We start from the raw sequence: 23,653 nt of genomic DNA on the forward strand, positions 1-23,653 counted from the left end.
TCTACACTGATATATGTTCAAGTTTATACAACTATATTAGTACTGTACCAAAAAGACTGCAACCAAAATGTAATAAGATAAAACCGATGAAATTAATCTTAAGGTACTAAGCGAAGCTCTGCACATGACAAAGATATGGGTAGATAATAGTAATCTCCGAGAACTAGGAAAGCTGTAACTGGAACGCTCGGCATAGTTTTTAATAGCATCTTACATTGTTCTAGTTGTTAAGTTCTGTACTCATAGTCTGATAATGTGGTGAATATTGTAGACCACGAGACCGATAGCTTGAACTTTTTAAGTTAATTAAGATTAATGGTTCATCATTTATGAAAATGGAACAAGAGTCAATAGGGATCACACAACTAAAGAGTATATCCTAACCATGAATAGTATTGTTTCAACAAGGTGCAAGTATGTATGGGTTATCTTAGTAAATAAGGCGGAAGAAAGTCAAGAAATTAAGAAGCAGATTGCGGGGACAAGGAGTTATGCATAAATGATTGAAAGTAAAAGACATTTTTAGGGCGGCAAAATTGAGAGAGTGAGTAGTGGTTCACCCATGGCCGTTTATGGCAGCGAAATCTGAACAATGAACAAAACAAAAACATGATTGGATTATGATTGGAGAAGGCAAACAGATGGGGAAATTGGAGAGCTGTATGGAAAACCTGAAGTTAGATCATCAGATCAAGAAGACTGAGTTAGTTTGACCGCCTGGAGAGAATGGTAGACGGAAGATGGACTAAAGACTCTTTTATGAGGTATTCATAGCTGTGTTGTTCCCTAACGTTTAATAATGTATGGTTTGATCATCTAACAAGAATAACCATTATTTTCCTTTATTTGAATAATTATTACTGTACGTTGTTAATTAATAAATAGCTGAATATAAAACTTACATTAAGTAAACCTTTAAATTAAGATGATTTAGGATAAGTTAGATTAGGTTATATTTAAAATATTATGTTCCCTTTGAAAACATTATTGATCTTAATTTCAGTAATAATTTTTGGATAGAAAAAAGTTTCAACAAAATGTCATTACAATAATTATGTCTAAATTTAACGTGGCATTATACTTTCAAATATTTCAGGCTTATCAGGAACTTAATACCTACATTTACTTATCATTGTCATGCACGGTCTTCACTTTTCCCAGCAAGTTCTGTAGGCTCGGCGTTTCCATCGAGTTTCTGTATCATTTGGTTCGGAATCTCATAGCCATCATTTTCTAATATATCGTCTGGTCCCAAAATGACTTCGAGATATTTCGGAATCTCTTTAGGTCCCGAAATTGGTTCTTTGTCCAGGAACGGCGTAATTTCTCGTGCTGATTCATCTTCAGTGTCGCTCTTCCAAGAGTTTCCTGGAGAGAGAATGAATCTCGTTCAGTTTTAATGTTGTTAATTTATCCGTGAAATAATTATGCAGTGGAAAAATTAATTTGGACTTTTATTCGCATTTACCTGAGCTGTTATGATTTTCGTCACGAAAATAAGCTTCATTCGATATCCCAGCAAACACTGCAAAGCATTCAATGAAAAACATGAGTATTAGTAAACATGCTACTGATTTACATGCTATATGTATATGATTGGTTAAATATTATGATTAATGTATGAATGTCAATATAAGTTACTTCTTTGGAAAATAAAAAAAATATTTACAAACAAGGCGGTCTAATGAGTTCTCGGCCTCTACCAGAGATCGCAGCACTATTCGTGAGGTTTTTCTTATGTACATATTATTCGTGAGCTACACAGAAAATCATTAACAAAATGCATAACGTTTTAGAAAATGGGCGTATAAAGGTTCATGAAACTGCTAATGCATTAAGGATATCAAAGGAACGTGTTGGTCACACCTTTCACCACGAATTGAACTTTAAAAAACTTTGCGCATGATGGGTGCTGTGTATGATTCCCCACTATACGTCTGTAACCGAACAGCAGCCTAAACAGTGAATAGCAGCCGATTCTTTAACTTCAAAGGTGTTGTTCGGATGGTAAAGGAATTCTATTGAATAACATTGAAAACTCTAAAATCATAACTGGAAAATTCTACTCTTTTAATTAAGAACAAAACAGAATTCCTTAAGAATGGAAATCAAGCATCCTAATACCTCTCTTCAAAAAGGGAGACATATCGAACCCGGAAAATTACAGAGGAATTAATTTATTAAACACAACACTAAAATTAAAAACCAAACTGAATCAAATTATAACACTAGCAGAAGAACAACAAGGTTTTAGGTTGGGAAGATCATGCACCGACGCTATAATTATAATGAGGCAAGTACAAGAGAAATCATTAGAATACAACAAACCGGCATATCTATGTTTCGTGGACCTTAAGAAGGCATTTGACCGGGTAAAATTAAAGGACGTTATCCACTTATTGTACGCAAGAGAGATACCTCTAGGAATAATCTAAATGATCGAAAATATCTACCACAAGAACACAATGAAAGTAAAAGAAGAAGAACTAACCGACCCTATTGAAGCTTGGGATAAGACAGGTAGACTCCCTGAGTCCTCTATTGTTCAACCTGATTATGGATGAAATAATAAAAAAAGTAAGAACTAAAAAAGGATACCAAATGGGAGAAAAACAACTTAAAATAATCTGCTATGCAGACGACGCAATACTACTCTCTCAAAGTGAAGATGATTTACAACGTATGCTGCACCAATTCAATATAACCGCCAGAAAATTTAACATGTTAATTTCCCCAAAAAAGACAAAATGCATGGTTACAACAGCAAATTTACTAAGATGTAAATTGAAGTTCGAAGGTCCGATAATAAACAAGTGATGGAGTTTAAATATATAGGCATCACATTATCTAGCCACGGAAAGCTCGAAACTGAAGTGGAAGATGAAGTGAATAGAGCAAACAGAGCCGCAAGCTACCTAAATGAAACAATATGGAGAAATAAAAATATCGGGAAAGAAACGAAAGACAGAATTTACAAAACAGTCATCAGATCAATAATGACATACGCAGCAGAAACAAGACCTGACACAGAGAGGATAAAAAGGATGTTAGAAACAACAGAGATGAAAACACTTAGAAAAATTGATGGTAAGACACTGTGGGACAGAGCTAGAAGTACAGATATACGACGTAGATGCAAGGTGGAGAACATCAAGATCTGGGTAAGAAAAAGAAGAGTAGAATGGAACGATCATATAAGCCAAATGACAACAAATAGAGGAGTAAAGACGGCAAGAGACGGTTCCCCAATAGGAAGATGATCAGAAGGAAGACCACTAAAACGATGGAACGACAACTTACTGGAGGCACATTGAAAAACAAGACAGCGTCATGTCTATATAAAAAGAAGAAGAAGAAGAATTTTTAATGAAATTATATGCAAGTATTCGTAAAAAGAGATCCAGATTAAAGAAAAAAATCTTCTCCTACATACTAAAAATCTACACTATAAAGTTCTGGAATATCCAATAAATTTCCCAGATTTGTTTCCATCTGACTTCTAGCTTTTCTCAAAACTGAATACCTTCCTCGTTCCTTCACGGCTTTTCATCCTATCAAGAAGCCACTGCAGATGTAGTTCAGTATTTTGCAGCACTTCCAGAGAACACCGCAGAGCGAGAATACGGGCATTGGGGCACCTCTGGTGGAAATGTAGGGGTATTCGACGCGATTTTATTGAAAATAAATCTCCTTTGAAACCATAAATAATTATCAGGCTCGGGACTTTTCAAACCATTAAGTATATTATGCACAAGAGAATAAATGATAATAGAAATGTAAAAAAAATGTGAACGAAGAGACTAACAAGGAATAAAAACTTGATCGTAAATGGCTGAAATGGAAAATCACACAACAGTTGAATGGTTGGTGTTTATTTAGTTCAAGAATTAGATTAGAGTTTATTCTATTCTATTCCAGAATCCATACTGAATTTACAAATTTGGTGGTAATATTTTTTTTCTTTTGGAATATCTTTCGGTGATTTTGGGCGTGTTCTTATATTCTGTCTTTCATTTTATCCATCTACACATATATATATATATATATATATATATATATATATATATATATATATATATATATATATATATGGTATTCATTTGTTTTTACTTTAATCTTATTGTTTATGAGCTTCTTAAAATTAGTTTCTGTTTTTTCTACTAGATGTTAAATTTTATTTTCTCTTCTCGATACATTTTCCTATACTCGTATAACCATCTAATCATCCTCCTCATTTCTTGGGCCCTTGTCAGAGCGTGGTGAGACTATAAATATTATTAGTTAGCTGTCTCCATGCAGGGATTTTCCTATCAGTCTTCATTTGGTCTTCCCATCTTCCTCTTGGTTTTCGGCCTTCTACCTTTTCTTCTACTATCAATATGGTCCACGTTCTCCTAGCTATGTGGCCGAAGTAAATTAGGTATGCTCGGTTTACTTTTTTTTTTATAACCTGTCTTTTATATGAAGCTTTTGCAGAATTGACAGGTTGGTTCTATGTTCTGTCCAGAACACGCCTAGAATTCTTCTATAGACCCACATTTTGAATGCTTTGATCTCACTCCTATCGACTTTTTTGAGAGTCCATGTGTCAGCTGCGTATGTAGCAGTGGGAAAAATAGGAGCATTGACCAACCTGAGCTTAGTATTCCTGTCTTTCAAAATTTAAATCAATTTAGCTGTTGAGGTTCGGGTCATTGCTAGTCTACGCTTGATTTCTGAGGAGCAATCGCCATTGTTGGTTATTAGGGAGCCCAAGTCTACAAATCTGTCTACCTCTAAGAAATTCGCCACTTGGTGTATGTGCGGTAGATTATTATTTGCTATATATACGATCATTATTTTTGTTTTTCCCTTGTTGATATGAAGTCCAAATTATTCGTTTATCCGGTTTAGCCGTTCGGTGATGGTAATCATTTCGACTTCATTCGCCGCTAATATAAGTCATCTGCATATCGCATGTTACTGATTTTTTTGCCTCCTATAGTGATTCCTCCATCCATAAAACTGTAACATTGACCTCGTTACCTATGTTTTTTTCTACTGTGTATATACTTCCTCAATCCGTGGCTTAACATTTATGTTTGTGCTATTTTATTAATGTTCTTTAAGGCTATCTGGAGGATAAGAGGGTGTCTTTGTTTTTTCCTTTGTCGTTAAGTTTATTAGATGATGCTAGTGATATTTACATATTGTTTGTGAATTTTGTTACTTTTGATATGATTCCACATGCATAAGATTAACTAAAAGTTATTATTTTAAAGATTCAGATCAAGCAAGCAAACGATTACAATTGCTCATTTCATAAACTATACAACTCTAAAGTCAGTTTATATTGGGACAATGCTGTAATACATTCACAGCCAAGAAAAAGAGTGCCAAATGCATGATTATGTTTCTATTTCCGAGATGGTAAAGAGAGTAGGAAGCGACTCCTAGAGACAGGCTCATGTTTGCTTACGTTTCTGCGAATCTGTTCACGTGTAATTGTTAAGGTGCGATTTTCTTGGCTGTAAATAGATTATAGGTAACTATTATTGCACAATACTCACTCCTAAAATATAGTATACCTTATTTTTATATATTCAATAAAAGTGATAATAACAGTTGACTAAAATCATCAAAAAATTTATTATACGAGGGTGGATTGATATAAAACTAGCCTTTGATAGAAAAAAAGTTTTTTGGAATTAAATCGATTTATTTCTCAACATAGTCCCCTTTTAGCTCGATACACTTAGTAAGACGATGTTCCAATTTTTTTATCCCATCCGAATAGTAGTTTTGCTCTAGCTCTTCAACATAGGCCGAAGTTTCAGCGACGAGTTCATCATTTGTTACGAAACGGCTTACTCTGAGCTATTTTTTTAGGTTTGGAAACAGGAAAAAATCGCTGGCGGCAAGATCTGGGGAATACGGTGGGTGTTCAACCAATTCATATCCCAATTCGTGTAATTTTGCCATGGCGACGGCCGATCGATGAGCCGGTGCATTGTCTTGGTGAAAGAGCACTTTTTTGCGTTTCAAACCGGGGCGTTTTCGATGCAATTCGGCATTGAATCAATCCAATAATGCTGCATAGTACTCACCTTTACTTGTTTTTCCTTTTTCCAAGTAGTCGGTGTGGATGATGCCCTTCGTATCCCAGAAAACAGTCGCCATCTTTCGGATTGCGCTGTATCATCGCCAAAAGCGTCTCCGAAGTGGTCACACGTTTTTGCATTTGATCGATTGTCAGCAAACGCGGCACCCATCGCGCAGATAGCTTTTTCATGTCCAAGTGATGGTGAATGATGTTGTGTACGCGTTCGTAGGAAATGTTTAGGACCTCTATTAACTCGCGGAACTTAATTCGACGATCTGCCATAATCATGCCATGGACTTTGTTGATCATTTCCGGCGTGGTGACTTCATTTGGCCTCCCAGGACGCTCATCATAAAAAACAGTCGTACGATCACGAACAAATTCAGCTTTCCAAAATTTTACTTTTGCTAACGAAGGTGCAACCTCACCATAAACTTCGTCCAGGTCGGCTTTGATTTGCACATTACCCTTTTTGTGGAGGAACTTAATCACCGAACGATACTCGACTTTTTCCATTTCTCCGAAAACACAAAATTTGCTTGCTTTTGACGGATGTAAAAACCAAACTAATTGTTTTTAAAACTTAAAATTTTGACAGACGTCATGTTATGAATGGCAAATGTCAACACCGAAACCAATCGCCATCTATCAAAGGCTAGTTTAATATCAATCTATCCTCGTAACATACGGTCAAATTAAAAGCAGACATCACCATCAACTCTCAAATGTGCCAGAAGCAACGTATCTTATAACTTTAAATTTAATGAAATATTGCAAGAAATTTCGGGCATTGCTTTAATCTAAATTGACTTTTATGCATATTAAACAAGCACAATAAAAAATGGACAAAATATACTTACGATCGGGCACTGTGCTAATATATTGTCCTTCATGCACAGCTGTAGTAGGATTGCACACTGTTCTACCGTGCAGGCTTTCTAGTATCTCAAAACAATATTTAAAGGTCGGCCTTTTTTCGGCATCGAACTCCCAACATTGGAGCATCAGACTATGCCTAAAATTATGTTTAAATATTAATGAATGATCAATAAAAATAAATAATTTTACATGCTAAAACTAACTATGTTAATACGACATCTGTTAAATAACTAGTAATCTGAGTACAGGTAACTGAAGGTAGACAACCATACCTACGAATATACCTCCACCTTTCCTTACCTAGGGTCAATAATAAATGACGGCAACGTCACTCAAGAAATACAAGTACGTATTCTTAGTGGTAATAAGTGCTTTTGTGCATACAAAAACAATGAAAAGTAAGTTATTGAATCATAAGGCTAAGCTTACAATTTACAAAATAGTAATTAGACCAGTGCTCACATATGGATGTGAAACGTGGACCCTTTCAACCACTGATGAAAATCAATTGAGCATATTTGAGGGCAAAATATTGAGAAAAATATTTGGACCAACCCTTGTAGCGATGGTTCGTGGAGAATAAAAATGAACTTTGAGCTGGATGAATTATTGCAGAGCATAGATATCGTTAGATTTGTAAGGTCACAAAGACTAAACTGGCTATGCCACTTAGAAAGAATGCCAATAATCGAGCTGTAAAAGTAATCCAGAGATGGAAACCACAAGCAAATAGGACAAGAGGAAGGCCCCATAAAAGGTGGATAGATGATGTAGAGGAAGATCTTAAAACCATAAACTATAGGCAGTGACCAAGGAAAGTATCCGATAGAGCAGAACGGCAGAACGTTGTTAAGGAGGCCAAGACCCACAAAGGGTCCCCCTCTTAATATAATCTATATTCAAATTTAATATAAGAATAAAAAACAAAAAAATAAAAGAATATACCCTATCCCAAATACACTGATAGATATATTTAACACTCCACTGCGGCACTGGTCACATTGATAGGCATATTAAGAAAATTTCAGCTTGATTGAATTTGCTTCAGCAGAAAATAAAAAAGAATAACAAAGATTTACAGTGAATTTTGTTTGATTCACCATACACTTTAATTGTAGCCTAATATGAATTTATTTAATGACGAATAAGGGGATGACCTGCTTCTAGTGATTCTAGAATAAAGCTGCCATAGGAAACCATTGGACTGAGGTACACTGTTAGCTATGCTCCTGTAAATAACAGCTAGACATGCTTCACCATCTTGATAACAAGAGTTACTCCAGAAATTAAGAAAACCCTTATATAGTTCCCTTAAAAATAAAAACACAAACACTTCTCCACCCCACTCCTTTTATTTCTGGAGGATGACCTGACTTTGGCGTTGATCTCTAAAGCGTAACTGAAGAAAAATGTTCTCTCGTTGCGATGCGAATTGGATATTTTGATGGGCTGGTGTCTATTTATCTGAGACGTAATAGTGCTCGACTTTGGATCTTTATTTTAATTTTTTTTGGTTTTTTATTTCAGATATTATTTTAAATTCATGTTAGATGAAAAAAGAAGCGTGAAATAACATAAGGATACCGGCATAATCTCGTTAGCGGCATTTGCCCATGTAAATAAACCATTGGATTATGCTTATTCTCCTTCTAACATCTGAGATACAATTGCAAAGTGTTAAATAAAAACCTTATGAAATTTTTATGTTTAAAAATGATAAATTATTTGAAATGATAAATTATTTTTTTGCAAATATTGTTTTTTTAATTTTTAGCTGATCATGTTTTATTTCACCATAATATAAATACAAACCGTTCAAAAATTAATAAATAGTCTACTTACAACTCGTCTGGACAATGTGTGGGTTTTCCTAATCTACCACCCCTTCTGACGTAATGTAACACTTCTAGATTTGCTCTGGCTGGATATGGTTGCTGTCCTAAAGTCATGATCTCCCAGAGTAATACACCGAATGCCCACACGTCAGATTGACTGGTAAAGACGCCATCTGTTAACGATTCTGGTGCCATCCACCTAACGGGAAGAAGAGCTTCTCCTTCCTAAAATTAAACAGCATTAGATGTATTGTTTTGCAAATAACTATATATCACTATAAATACATGTGGTCGTAGATATTAATAGGATATGGTTTAATATCTAAAAAATACTTGAATAAGGAGAACCAGGCCTGGAAAGACTTAGTCATTCTGACATCATAATCTATAAGTGCGCAATTAAATTTACATATATTTGACCTCCTCCCTCAAATTTTCTGTATATTGTATTTATTTTTTCAGAGGTTATGTATTCTTTCATAAATCGTACTAATCCTAATCCACATTTTCCATGTACCTACAGGTACATGAGAAATCATTATCATTGTGGTTTGTTTTGTTGATTTTTGATGAACCTGGATACGAAATGTTAAAGATTATAGTTCAGTAGTACTATAAGAAAATATTTAAGACAGAAAACTTACTGGCTTTGCTGCTGTGGAAGGAAATAAAAAATATAAAAAACAGGTGAAATTGTTTCACTTTTCTCCATCATACTATTATATTTTTGTAATATACTTTACATACAGAAGTAAAATATAAATAAATCATTTTGTTTGTTTTTTTACATCTACTTACATTATGGTAGGGAAGATGGGGGGAACGAGAGGCAGTGGGTAATGGGAGCTACCTTAATATAACTGCTGAATGAATATAAGAAAAGCAGCCCTTCAATGTACCCTACCAAACATTCCAGGATGTCAAACCTCTGAATGTGATAGCAATCTATGCACCAGAGAAAAATAGAGATACCGCCGCAAGGGAAAACTTCTACAAACACCTTCAGACTGTAATAAACGAGACTCCAAATGATGAATACATAATTATTATGGGTGATTTTAACACCCGTGTTGGCAATGATATAGTTCCAGTAATAAAACAGCGATATAATGAAAATATCAGAAATGAAAACGGAGACCTTCTGACGGATCTCATACAGCATAAACGAAAAACGTATTAATAATACATTCTTCCCTCACAGAGAACAATACAAATACACTTCTGAAAAAACTAAAGCACAAAGATCTATGATAGACATATTCTGTTGAATAGAGTTACACCCCTCTCAAATCTTGTAAGAGCACGAACATCAGCAGAAATAGGAAGCGATCATAAATTGGTATTGTGCAAAATTCGAATGAAAATACATATATGTGATAATAAAACACCAGAATACACCACAAAGATAAAAGTCGAAAGCTTACAGGGTGACTGGACAAGATACCTATTCCAAAAAAAAAATAACCAAAAAAGCAGAAGCAAATATATCACAGAAAGTGATGGAGTGGAAGAAAGCTGGGCAAAAATTAAGTTTAATATCTGAGCCTTGGCCAAGGAATTTCGTAGTGAAAGAAAGATAAATAAAAATAAATCATTCCCAAGGCGAAGAACCTAGTCATTGAGAACGCTTTTAGAAAGAAATGATTTTTATGGTCTGCAAAAGGAAATATGGCGCTTTATACAAGTTCAAAGAACAGAGATAAAGGAACTAATATAGCCAAAGAACATGTAAAAGGATACATGGCTTGACTACCCAAAAAAGCTCTAACCAGAGGAAGAACAAACGAAGCTAGAGCCGGAAACTCGGGAAATTACCACAAATGAAGAACTTTATATAAATATACAGGGAGTTCGTAAAACACCTAAAAAGCTGAATAATAGAAAAGCAGCAGGTAAAGACGGGATACCAAACGAATTACTGAAATATTGTGGAGCAGCAATGACGGAACAATTAACAACATTAATTAATAAACACAATAAAATACCGGAAGAATGGAGAACGGGCGAAATAATTCTACTATTCAAAAAAGGAGATAAAAGCGCCAGAAAACTATTATAAACTTGTTAAATACTGCCCTAAAACTTAGAACTAAAATTTTACAAGAACTAATGAATCAGAGGATAAATTTAGCAGATGAACAACATGGTTTTCGTAGTGGAAGATCGTGTAAATATGTAATATTCGTCATAAAACGAATTAATGAGAAATTACTGGAGTATAACGGACAAGCATTTCTGTCTGATTGACTTAAAGAAAGCATTTGACAGAGTAAAGGTCGCGGCATATTATCGTGCACGTATAGTTTCCGGCACGTAGCGTTTCCACTCCAGCTCCAGCAATTGGACTGCGCGTTCACATTTTCATACATAGAACGTTTCAGTTTGGTTCAGTGAAGATATGATCTCGCTTTTCTCGACAAAAATTATGTGCAGTTGCTCTTCTACTTAACGATGAAGAATGAAAAACTGTGTTAAAAAGAAGGTTTGAAGTACATCCAATGCTAAGAGAAAGGAAGAAGGAATGTGAATACTGGACTTTATACAGAGAATTAATTGATGACGATGAAAAATATTATGGATATTTTAGAATGAATAGGATTCAGTTTAAATATGTTTTACATTTAATTTCACCTTCAGCTAAAAAACAAAATACTACATTTAACGAAGCCGTACATATCAAACCAAAAAGTATTTTTAAAAAGAAGAGGTATCACTTCCGTACAAAAGTCCTAATTGTTTATCACTTCCGTGATTAATTGTCACAAAGCAATAAAAACACATGCATAAATAACAAAATAGCCTTGAAAATTATTTTTTAAATACTCAGTATCAAAATCTAAATACAAAAAGAAATACCTAAATAAACAACAAGGGGAAAACGACGGACATCTAATTCACATTATCCTTACCAACCGGTTACGACTCGTTACGTAGCCGTCGACATCAGTAAAATATTGTTTTCGAATATACTGAACAGAAACGTTAAGTGTCTGAAACGCTATGTTCCGGACAGTGTGCGTTGTTCATATTTAAAACCATTTAAATTATATTTTTCGGAAACTAAACGCTATGTGCTGGAAACGCAACGTGCATGATAATATGCCACGACCTTAAGACTCAAAGATGTAATCCATCTTCTGTATAATAGAGAAGTTCCAATAAATATTATAAAAACTATTGAAAATATCTACCAAAGATTGAGAATACACGAATTTACAAAGCCAAGACTAATAATGACATGTGTCTCAGAAACAAGACCCGATACAGCCACAAACCAAAGTCTACTGGAAACGGCAGAGATAAGAGTACTGAGAAGAATTATAGGAAATACGCTGAGAGATCGAAAGAGAAGTGAAGACATTAGAAGAAAATCTAACGTACAGTGTATAAACGAATGGCAACAAAATAGAAAACAGAATGGAATAACCACATAAGCAGAATGGAGGAGACCCGTGTCATCAAAATAGCAAGAGATAAGTCACCAATCGGCAGAAGTATCGGCCGACCGTGAAAAAGATGGAGTGACAACTTTCCGTAGAGGTATTAATTCGCTAATGAACAGGCAGAATTAGGTACTTATAAAGAGAAAGAGAAGAAGAAACATTCCAGAGGAGATATAAAGAAGGACACTTGCAATGCCTAGTAATTGTTGGCAGGTATCCTTGTTTTACAATTCGATAAAAAAAAAGAAATACCCCTCATAGTGGGTTAGTGGGAGTCAAATAATTTTTTTTAGTTTTTCAATAAATTCTATTATAATTGGTTTTGTTTAATAAATGTCACATAATTTAAAAATATGCGAAAGAACTTTCCTAGATCAATATTTTTTGTTTAATGGCTAATAGCATGGTTAAAAAAAAATTACTACCTTAGGTGGCTCACATTCCCCGCATCACCCCTATTCTTTGTTCTGCCTACCTAATTAAAAAAGTATATCTCTACGATCTTACCTTTCTGTAATAGTCATTTTTGTATATATCTCTTGCCAATCCAAAATCTCCAATTTTTACGATTCTGAAATCGGACTCGTAAGAAGAAACTAAACAATTTCGACAGGCCAAGTCTCTGTGAACGAAGTGCATCTCTTCCAAATATCTACAACCCTTTGATACATCGACGCACATCTTCAAGAGCTCGATGAGGGTAAGGAAAGGTGTGGATGTCTAAAAAATAAATAAAAGTTTTATGGTAAATTGTTTTCACTTATTATATTAATGTAATATATTTACCTATATAAATAGGTAAGTATTAATTATTTTAATGGTCTGAGATATCATAACTAGAACATTGGAATACTAACACTTTCTTTTTTGGTTGGAGAGAGACTAATAGTAATTTATGCCCTTGTTCCGACTAAATTCTCTGCTACCTCCCATTTGTACTTTCCCCACTACTCTGCGGTACGTACTTCTAATCACTTGTTATAATTTTTCTGACATTCATACCTCCTGCATTGTGTTCTACATTACTTTCGGTCTCTTAAGTCGAATGTAGGTTTAGGGTGTATGTAGGTAATATGTTGTTTCCCTGAACATTATTTTTTCTATTTCATTACATTGAATTTCGTAGTATGCTTACTTATTAAGGCTGTTTTTTTAGAGAATAAAACAAAGCTAATTTTTATAAATTGACATGAAATTGACTTTATTCGAAAGATAATCTTTTGTCAATTTAAATATGATTTCTGGCGTATGACCGCCATGGCTGGCTCTGACGTAGTCTAATCTGGAGGCCCAATTTTCGATGACTTTTTCCAATATTTGTCGCCGTATATCTCCGAATGTTGTCCTCCAAGTGTTCAATCGTTGTATTATTATCGGCGTAGACTAGCACCTTCACATATCCCCACCTAAAATAGTTTAGCAGTGTTAAATCGCATGATCTTTTAGGCCAATTCACGGTTCGAAACGTGAAACTATGCGGTTACCAAACGTTTGCGTCAATAAATCAATTTTGGCACGAGCTGTGTGACATGTTGCGCCATCTTATTGAAACGACAGCTCCTGCATAGCATGGTTGTTCAATTGGGGAATAAAAAGGCAGTAATCATGGCTATATAGTGGTCACCATTGACTGTAACGTTCTGGCTAGCATCGTTTTTGAAGAAGTAAGGTCCAATGATTCCACCAGATCATAAAGCACACCAAACAGTCAGTTTTTCTGGTTGTAATGGTTTCTCAACATATATTTGAGGATTATCTTTACTCCAAATAAGGCAGTTTTGCTTGTTGACGTAGCCATTCAACCAAAAGTGAGCTTCATCGCTAAATAAAATTCGCTTATGAAAATCGGAACCAACGGCAATCTCGTTTTGAACCCACTTACCGAACCTACGAATATACGCCTTGCTAGTTGATAATGTATCTTTAATTCTGCGTGATTGGATGAGTTGGATTTTGTACGCAAAGCAAAATCTTCCATAAAGTGGATGGACACGTATCGAACTGCTGTGTACGATGGCAGATAGATTGATTCGGGTCTTCCTTTATGTTACACTCTACATCAGCAACAACTTCTTCTATACGCACTGTACGACGAGTCTGTGGATGCATATTATCATTTAGAGTAAACATGGTGCAAAAACGTTCCATGGTTAATTGAATTACTTGCTCTGATGGACTATTATGTGCGCGATAAGTATTTCGAACAGAACCACAATTTTCAAAATAAATTTGTAAAATTTGGAAGCGTTGTTCAGGCGTCAAGTCTAGTTATGCTGAAACGCTGAAATACCAAACTGAACTAAACATAAATCACTGTCAAAATGGCCGACAGTTAAAAAAGTGTTACCAACCTACATTTCTATACCTCTAAAAAAACACCCTTTATTATTAAATGTTTGTCTTTTGCTCTGAATGCTGTTGCTCGTCTTTTAATTTTTGTTTTTTTTTTCTGTTCTTAGGTTTCTTTCCATTATTCTAGTATAAAGTTTGGACAAAAACAAAAAACAACCATAATACTAACGAAATCTTGATAGTAGAGGGCCAGCAGATCGAAAGAGTAAAAAAGTACACTTACCTAGGAACACCTATAACAGAAAATAATGACTTCACTGCAGAAATCAAAGTCAGAATCGAAAAAGCACGTTCTAATTTTATGAAAATGAAAAAGGTCCTATGTGGCAAATACTTAACATTAGCTCTTAAAGTACGCCTAACAAATTGTTACGTATATAGTGTACTATACTATGGAGTGGAATCATGGACGTTAAATCTAGACACAATGAGACGACTTAACGCCTTTGAAATGTGGACCTAAAGAAGAATTATGAAGGTTTCCTGGGTAGATAGAGTTACGAACAATAAAGTACTGAGAAGAGTAGGTAAAGAGAAGGAAGTTGAACTTACAATTAAAGAAAGAAAGCTACAGTATCTTGGACATGTGATGCGGGGCAAGAAGTATGGCATCCTGCGACTTATAATGCAAGGAAAGATAGATGGCAGAAGAAGCATTGGAATTTCATGGCTTACGAACCTGAGAGAATGGTTTGGATGCAGCTCAAAACAACTATTTAGAGCTACTGCCTCAAAAATTAAAATAGCTATGATGATTGTCAACCTCCGTAGCGGAGATGGCACCTGAAGAAGAAGAAAGTTTGGACACTACTGACACTATTCATTTTATCATTTCGTGAACAATTTTATCCAATCCGCGGGTTTTTCCTACTTTTATTCTCTTTATTGCTTCTTCTAGTTCTTCAAATCTTATTTCTTCCATTCGGTTTTCGTTTGCTGTTATAGTACGTTGGCTTAGCTCGAGAATATTTTGACAGATTCATTGTCGGATACACACAACACAAAAATTCCTATACCTCACTATTATTAGCTCACATAAAGTTACTGTTGCAGACTTCCTTCATTGAAAAACAGAATAACAATCATAAATAATGGGAATTTATATTCATCCATTTTCATTAAATTTTCCATTTGTAAATACTTATCTATAAACAACTATTTTGTTACTTTATTTTGTTACTAAATTAGTTAATTTACTAGACAGTTGGCAGTGGGATCGGCGAACCGAGTATATCTGTACTATGGTTTCCCGTGTCATGCTTCTTTAGTTTCTTTGATCATATATTTGTCTTCATAATATTCTTCCAACACCTCGGTATTTCTATTATATTTGTATTTATTTGGTTATGTTTTGTCTCGTACTCTCCTAAGTTCTTTTCTTTCCCCTTAGACTTCTTTCTTTTTCCAGAAATTTCTGTCGTAGGCTCTATAATTTTATAGAGACTACGACTAATTAAGTGATTCACTGAATTCCAAATCTCTTTTTTTCCTTTTCTTACTGTGTTTTTGTTTTTGGTATTCTATATCTATATTTATATTGTAGTGTCAAAAATATGAAGTTTTGTTGAACTGCTACTTGAACATAATAAGTAAATATTATTATTGTAAATTATTATTTTACTTACCGATGGATTTCGAGAATCCCGTAAATAAGTAAGCAAGTCTCCACCTTCCATCAGTTCCATGATAATAAAATGTGGATCGTTATCCAAACATACTCCAAGAAGTTCGAGAATATGCTCATGTTTAAAGTGACTCATCAGTTGCGCTTCTTGCAGAAACTCGCACTTTTCCTGTTCTGATGCTCCTTTCTTTAAAGTCTATAAGTAAATTATATACATAAAAAATGTGAAAAATAATATTTCAAATTATCTGCAGACTCCTGCTATTAAATAATTATAATTTTATAAAAATAATACAACAAAATTTGCAATATACAAAAAAAAAAAAATAAAACTTATTGATAGCATGCTCACCGATAGACCCTTTTATGTTACAATGAGCAATTTAAAAAGTGTCCAAATGAAGCTCAGCAATGGACTGTCACAGGGATCTGTGCTGGAACCGTTACTGTTTAATTTATACATCGCGGACCTGCCTAGGTCAACTTCGCAACAATTTGGCTACGCTGACTACTAGGTAATTGTAGCAAGACATAATAATATAGATTTTACAGAAGCAATACTAACAGATGACCTTAGCCATTTTGCGAGAATACTTTTGTTGGTTTGATCTAAATAGTGCCCGCCAAGAAAAAGCTTTGCATTCACTTTGACAACAAACTACGGATTCTCAACTTTACAGCAATATATCTTAGAGTAACTCTTGACAGAACTTTGCGCTTTCAAGAACACAAATAACGGCAGCAAATCTAAAAACGCGAAATAATATAATCCAAAAGTAATGTGGCACCACATGGAGTTCTTTAACCTTCGTGCTCAGATCATCTGCTCTCGGACTTATCTATTCGACAACTGAATATCCTTCCTCGCGATGGCTTAAAAGCAAACAAATAAAGATTGTTGACACCCAATTAAACTAGGCAATGTGAATAATCTCAGGTACAATTAGATCAACACCCAACTACTGGCTTCCCATTCTGACTCACATCCCACCGCCGAAACTACGAAGTAGTCATTCTGTTCTCACATAATCTAGAAAAATTCAGGCTAACCACCAACTAACCATCCATCATGACAAGCTTGATATCGAAATAGAGAAACTACGCTCCAGATATCCTCCATTGTTCAAAGGCCACGTCCTTACATCAGGAACTTTTCAGTCTAACCAACACCAAGAGAAAAGACTGGTAGAGCAACTCACTATAGGAAATGCACCAAATGGCTCGTATTGATCACAAACCGCCAGGCTTTGAACTGCCTCATAATACATGAATAACGCTGAACAGAATAAGAATGAACAGGTTGCTGTGCGGACATCTTACAAAGATGGGGAAAAGCCCTTACTCCTGCGTGTGACTGTGGTGCGCAACGACAGACTGTTCGACACATTATTAAAGAATGCCTTTGAATGCGTTCCGTGGAGTTATTGATAATTTTCTAAATGTGACTGAAAATGTTTTACATTACATTGATAAATTAGTTCAATTATGTGTTCTTATTTGTATGCCATTCGCTAAATAAAATTAAGAACAATATCAAAATAAAAAAGAAAGCACATTCTTATATCTAAAAGAAAGCACATTCTTATAGTTAAGAATGGAACAAAAATGTATGACTATTTTTCTTACCTTTACAGCAACTCTGGTTTCTGTAACAGAATTATTTATTCCTTTAGCTCTGCCTTCGAATACTTCGCCAAAAGCACCACTACCCAAAAATGTAGTCAAAGTAATCTGCTCCCTGGAATAAAATTAATATAATTAGTAAAATGATTTTACATATTTTAATATAATTCCTTTAAATTTAATTGTATTTTCTTTAAACATAATATATTTAAATATGTTAGACTAAATTTTTTCTTCTGAAATATGTGTCTCACTCACATATTACAGTGGAAGCGACTACCACTAGGAAGTTGTCTAATAGTTTATTTTTTTATATAGATAGGTAAAAATCTAAACAATGACATGACTGATAAATCAAAGTTACTAAAAACATCTATCAATGTTAATCATGAAATCTGATAATATATAGTGAAAAAGTCTAATCAAGTTAATAAAAATATAATTAAAACTATTTTACCTCCTTATTTGTGGTAAATGTCCGAGCTCTTCTGGAGTGGGTTGAGCAGAAAAATATAAAATATTTGTATTATGTACACCTCTTTTCGGTAGCTCTCTCAATGTAGCTAGTTCCACATCTGGGATTCTAGGAGCGGAAGTCACAACTTGTTGAAGCTTCTTTTGTTTATTTCTTCTTCCGGAACAAATCACTACAAAATAATATATAATAATAATTTATATTAAAAAAAAAATTACGTAAACGTAAGAACTTCTTGTATATAATGGTATAATATTTATTAAAAAATAATATGTAGAAACGCTTACATGAAAATCATGTTTAATTTTTGTCATATCAGTAGGTTATGATTACGGTCACGGGGCTCTAGGCACAATGTATGGAGACTCTTTGTCAGTTGTCACTACTTGTGAACGTTTGTTAGAAAATAGATTCTTGGAGACTTTGTTAAAAAGTATGTTTAAATAAATGTATTAAACACAATGAAATACTTGGCGCAGTCTAGTGGAAATTAAACGAAAATCATGGAAGCAAGGTTACCAAATCCATTATCATTTGAAGGCAATGTGGCCGAAAATTTTAAACGATTTAAGCAAAGTTTTGAAATATATCTGATGGCATCAGGAAAAAGTGGTAAAAGTGATGAAGTTAAGGTAGCATATTTACTCAATTTAATTGGAGAAGAAGGCATTGAGATTTATAACAGTTTGGAATTAACAGAGGTCCAACAAGGAAAGCTAGCAAAGGTATTGGAAGCATTTGAGTCTTATGTCACCCCTAGAAAAAACGTGGTTTATGAAAGATATTTGTTTTATAAACGCATTCAAGAAGAAGAAGAGCCTTTTGACCACTCTTTAACAGATTTAAAAAATAAAGTAAGAAATTGTAAGTTTTGTGTTGAAGCATTTTCAATGGTAAGAGATAGAATAGTATTAGGCACCAATAGTAAGGATGCACAACAAAGCATGTTAAAAACAATTAATTTAGATCTGACTAAAGCTATTGAAATATGTAAAATGCATGAAGTATCCCAAGCTCAAATATAAGAAGTTCAGAATAGCTTAGAGAAGGTGAAAATTGATTCTAATTGGAAGTAAAGTCAAGCAGGGGCATACTTCAGTCCAAACAGTCAGGGGTGCAAGTTCTTCTAGAGGTGAATTTAACTGCAGAAACTGTGGGAGTGTCCATGGACCAAGGAGGTGTCCAGCATATGGAAAAAAGTGTAGAAAGTGTGGTAAATATGGGCATTTTGATAAAGTGTGTTATCATGGTAGGTTAGTAAGCGATTCAATTAGGTATTATTATTATATAAGAAATGAACTATATTTACTTGATGGACTAATATTTTACAAAGACAGAGTTATAGTCCCAAAAATATTGAGAGAGAGCATGCTAAGATTATTGCATTCGAGTCATTTTGGCATTCAGAAAACTCAACAGAGAGCAAGACAGATATTACATTGGCCACAAATGAACAAAAGTATAGAAGACTGGGTAAGAAATTGTAGCAAGTGTGAGATATTTAAAAGGTATAATGCTAAAAAACCACTATTACTTAGAGAGTTGCCTCAAGCACCTTTTGAAAAGGTAGCAAGTGATATATTAGACTACGGTGGACAGTGATATCTAGTTCTGATCGATTATTTTTCTAAATGGCTCGATATAGTGAAAATTAATTCAAAAACTTCTCAGGTGGTCAGGTCATCAAGGAATTAAAGAAAATTTGTTCAACACACGGAATACCCTACGAAGTCATATCAGATAACATGCCTTATAATTCGTGGCATTGTCAGCAATTTGCTAAGGACTGAGATTTTCGGTTTGTAACGTCCAGTCCCCGCTATCCACGGTCTAATGGACAGGCAGAACGAGCCGTTCAAATTGCAAAAAACATGCTTAGAAAGTGTGACGACTTAGATATGGCGCTCCTGGAGTATCGCAATACTCCAATAAATGGAACAGATAAAACACCGGCCCAATTAGTGACTAACAGAGTTCTTAGATCGAAGCTACCATCAAATAAAAAGCACAAGGACATAAATCTAAAGGAAGAGTGGGAGAAACTAGAGGCAAACAGAAACGAATATAAAAATTATTATGATAGAAACACCAAGGTAAGAAGAGAAATAGTGCCAGGAGAGAATGTAGGTGTCAGAGAGGGTAGAGAATGGAGACCAGGTAAAATTCTGGAAAAAGTAGATGAGGCACCCAGATCTTATTTAGTGCAGAAAGAAAATGAAGAAGTGGTCAGGCGAAACAGTTATCACTTGAGGCCTTCCCTAGTTAAAGCGGAAATTAAGAAGAATACTGATTTTGCACATAATGATAGATAATTAAACTCCTCATCTGGGAATCAGAGTTGTGGAGTAGAGGAACCTTCAACCTCCCAGATGAATGCTAAAAATAGAACTAGCGCTAGACTCAAAAGGGCTCCAGTGCGTTTTAAGGACTATCAAATGTAAGGGGAAAGATGTCATATCAGTAGGTTATGATTACGGTCACGGGGCTCTAGGCACAATGTATGGAGACTCTTTGTCAGTTGTCACGTTTGTGAACGTTTGTTAGAAAATAGATTCTTGGAGACTTTGTTAAAAAGTATGTTTAAATAAATGTATTAAACACAATGAAATATTATTACTATTTTAATATTTTTATGAAACTAGAACGGTGTTATAAGATTTAACATGAAGGAAACAGACATCATCCCTGCTCGAAAAGGGGGACAACTTTGTCCAACTAATATATATATATATATATATATATATATATATATATATATATATATATATATATATAAGCTAATCATATAATAATAATGACAAGTTATTTATAAACTTATCCTTAATACGTAATAAATATTAATTTCGAAATTTTGATTTCAGGTAATGTCATCCTCTTTAGGCAGATTTAAATCAATATTTTCGAAGCAGGACGAGGAATCTTTGGCTACATGTACCAAAATTATATACAGCAAGGAATAAGCCATAATTTTACTTTAAAATTAGTTTATTTTGACATTCTCAAAATTAAAAGTAGTAAATTGTATTAACGTGCCACAAGAAAATAGCTTCAGAAGAACACAAAGAAACAACTAACTAACTAATAGCTGTCGTGTTCCAATATGTTAAACAGAATAATATTTCTTACCAATTTAACAAAAATAAGGAGATGACAGGTGATAAATGGGTAAGAAATTTTTGACTTCCTACAAAAAAAATTCGGAAGTTTACGGCAGACAGAAAAAAGCATGTTAAGGAGAGCTATTGGCTTTAACAGGGTAAAACTGAATAAGTTTTATAATAGTAATAGTCTCCCTTTTTACTGCTAGTGCAGCTTTAGGATTATAGCTGGGAACTCTGCTATCTCTTTGGTCTACGGTATACAAAGAAGGTAACAGGTAGACCTTTGCTTCAATCACCTACTATTACCCCTGGTTTTACCCAAGGTACCTACTTATTTTATTCAGGCTAAGTCGACCTGAGCCTGCAGATATTTAAAAATGTCTAGATATTTTCTCCGGCGCTAGGGATCAATTTGAAAGAAGCTCGCACTCTCTGCCAGTGGCATCTTTAATATGGATGAAACAAATGTATCAACTATTCCCAACAAGCTTCCAAAACGGAAACGGCTGGTATCGAACGTTTTTCCCCAAGAGCGAGGACAATTAGCGCTGTGTTAGTGTGGTGAGTTACAAAGTTCCACCTGGTCTCATATTTCCACCTAAAAGGTACAAACCTGAATTTTGTGACAGAGCACTTTGGGAATGATATCTTAGTCAGGTTTAATAAATTCGGATCTGTTAAAAGCACTTAAAAATATGTCAATCCATTCTCTGAAAAGAAAAATGTGTTTCTACTTGACAAACATATCACATAGTACTTTGCTAGCAATTAAATACTGCCGAGCAAAAGGCATGATTTTGTTGTGTTTATCGTCTTATGGTAGCCATAAACTAAAACCCTTTGATGTGAATTTTTAGACTTCCTTAAAAAAGTTCCTTTCACAAGAATCAACTCAGTTTTTTTGAATAAACACTTTATGCCTGAAGCAGTTACTGAGAGGGATATAGTAAGTTCAATGATCTCACACGAATCTGATTTGGGAAAAATGCTAAGCTAATATTTGAGAGGAAGAATTATTAGAATAGGGACGCAACACCCCACCAAAAATAAAGAAGAATGAACTGCCAATTAAAAACTTACCTAAAACCACAAGTGATATATCAGCAAATTTCCTTCTACTTAATCCAAAAGGTTTAGAGTAAAGAAAAAAGAGAGCAAGCAATAATGACTTCTACACATTTTGAAAATGCCCTCAAAAATCATAACATCTCGAAAAGAAAAGCGAATAGGAATGTGATGACAGAATTAAACACTTCGGATGAAGAATATTCCGTCGATGAAGACATCCATCCATATATACTTCAATAGTCTGTATTCGACATCCAAGTTCCGAGAAGGCTGGATCATGTGCCAAAATTGCAATTTATGGCCCCACGCGGAATGTATCAGAAAAATGTATAGATGCGAACTTTGTCACACTGTTTGGTATCAATATTACATAATTTTGACTACTTTTTGTCAGTGCATACTCCGTATGCTTACTAATGCATACTCTTAAGAAGAGTACGCATTTGCATATGTTAAGTAAAATTAGTCTAGTATTTAAACAGGTCTATTGTTTAAGTTAATGTCTTAATATTATTTTCCTAACATAATAGGAATGGACAACTCCTAATAAACCAGGAGAACAGACGATTCTTTTAAACGAGCTGAAAAGATATACAATCGGAATCACTGTAGTACAGGTTGGGAAAAGTATCACAGGTATAAAAACACATACTATTCTATATGGTGGTAAATATGAAGGAAATAAGGAATTCAAAGTAGTCTTTGTAGTGAAAAACTGATGGAAGATGAAGAAGAAAATGAACTAATTAAATTAGACCTTCAAGATTAGAGGAGGTTAGAATTACAATTTCAATACAAAAAAGCAATAAAGCAATAGATAAACTACCTACAGAGTTATACAAGCAAAGAGGAAAGAATTTTAAAAAACTGCTCTATTCATAAAAAGAAGACAAATTACTTTGTTCGGGATATAAAATATTTACAAATATTCTTATGTGAAGACTTCAACCTCTCACTGAAAAAATTGTCGCGGAATATCAAGTAGGGTTTAGGCAAAATAAATCTACCGTCGACCAACTCTTTACAGTCAAACAATTAATAGCAGAAGCGTGGTAACATGACATTACGTTTGCAATATCTTTGTAGAATTTAAGGAAGCCTATGATTCAGGCAAGAAAATGCAAGGAAAACGACCTGTTGGAAGAACAAAGCGGAGATGGGAGGACGAAGT

General features: G+C 34.4%; 2 protein-coding genes across 4 annotated transcripts in view; one reads left to right on the forward strand and one right to left on the reverse strand.

Annotated features, from left to right (window-relative positions):
- The window catches only part of LOC140443703 (uncharacterized), a 60,641-nt gene extending 39,452 nt beyond the window's left edge, over positions 1–21,189 (forward strand). Inside the window, exon 5 of the mRNA XM_072535086.1 lies at positions 21,175–21,189. The gene's annotated coding sequence lies outside the window, so the exon portion shown is untranslated. The remainder of the gene's footprint in view (positions 1–21,174) is intronic.
- The window catches only part of sev (receptor protein-tyrosine kinase sevenless), a 231,028-nt gene continuing 208,227 nt past the window's right edge, over positions 853–23,653 (reverse strand). For 2 of the 3 annotated variants that reach the window (XM_072535084.1, XM_072535082.1), the window contains exons 22-29: positions 18,296–18,485; positions 17,842–17,953; positions 16,217–16,411; positions 12,747–12,959; positions 8,804–9,021; positions 6,943–7,097; positions 1,469–1,525; positions 853–1,368 (exon numbers count right to left, since the gene is read on the reverse strand). In XM_072535084.1, coding sequence (XP_072391185.1) covers positions 1,136–1,368; positions 1,469–1,525; positions 6,943–7,097; positions 8,804–9,021; positions 12,747–12,959; positions 16,217–16,411; positions 17,842–17,953; positions 18,296–18,485 — 1,373 coding nt within the window. In that variant the 3' untranslated portion in view covers positions 853–1,135. The remainder of the gene's footprint in view (positions 1,369–1,468; positions 1,526–6,942; positions 7,098–8,803; positions 9,022–12,746; positions 12,960–16,216; positions 16,412–17,841; positions 17,954–18,295; positions 18,486–23,653) is intronic. The other variant, XM_072535083.1, reaches the window with a different exon arrangement.

Source organism: Diabrotica undecimpunctata, chromosome 6 (genome assembly GCF_040954645.1).
Source record: "Diabrotica undecimpunctata isolate CICGRU chromosome 6, icDiaUnde3, whole genome shotgun sequence".
Taxonomy (NCBI): Eukaryota; Metazoa; Arthropoda; class Insecta; order Coleoptera; family Chrysomelidae; genus Diabrotica; species Diabrotica undecimpunctata.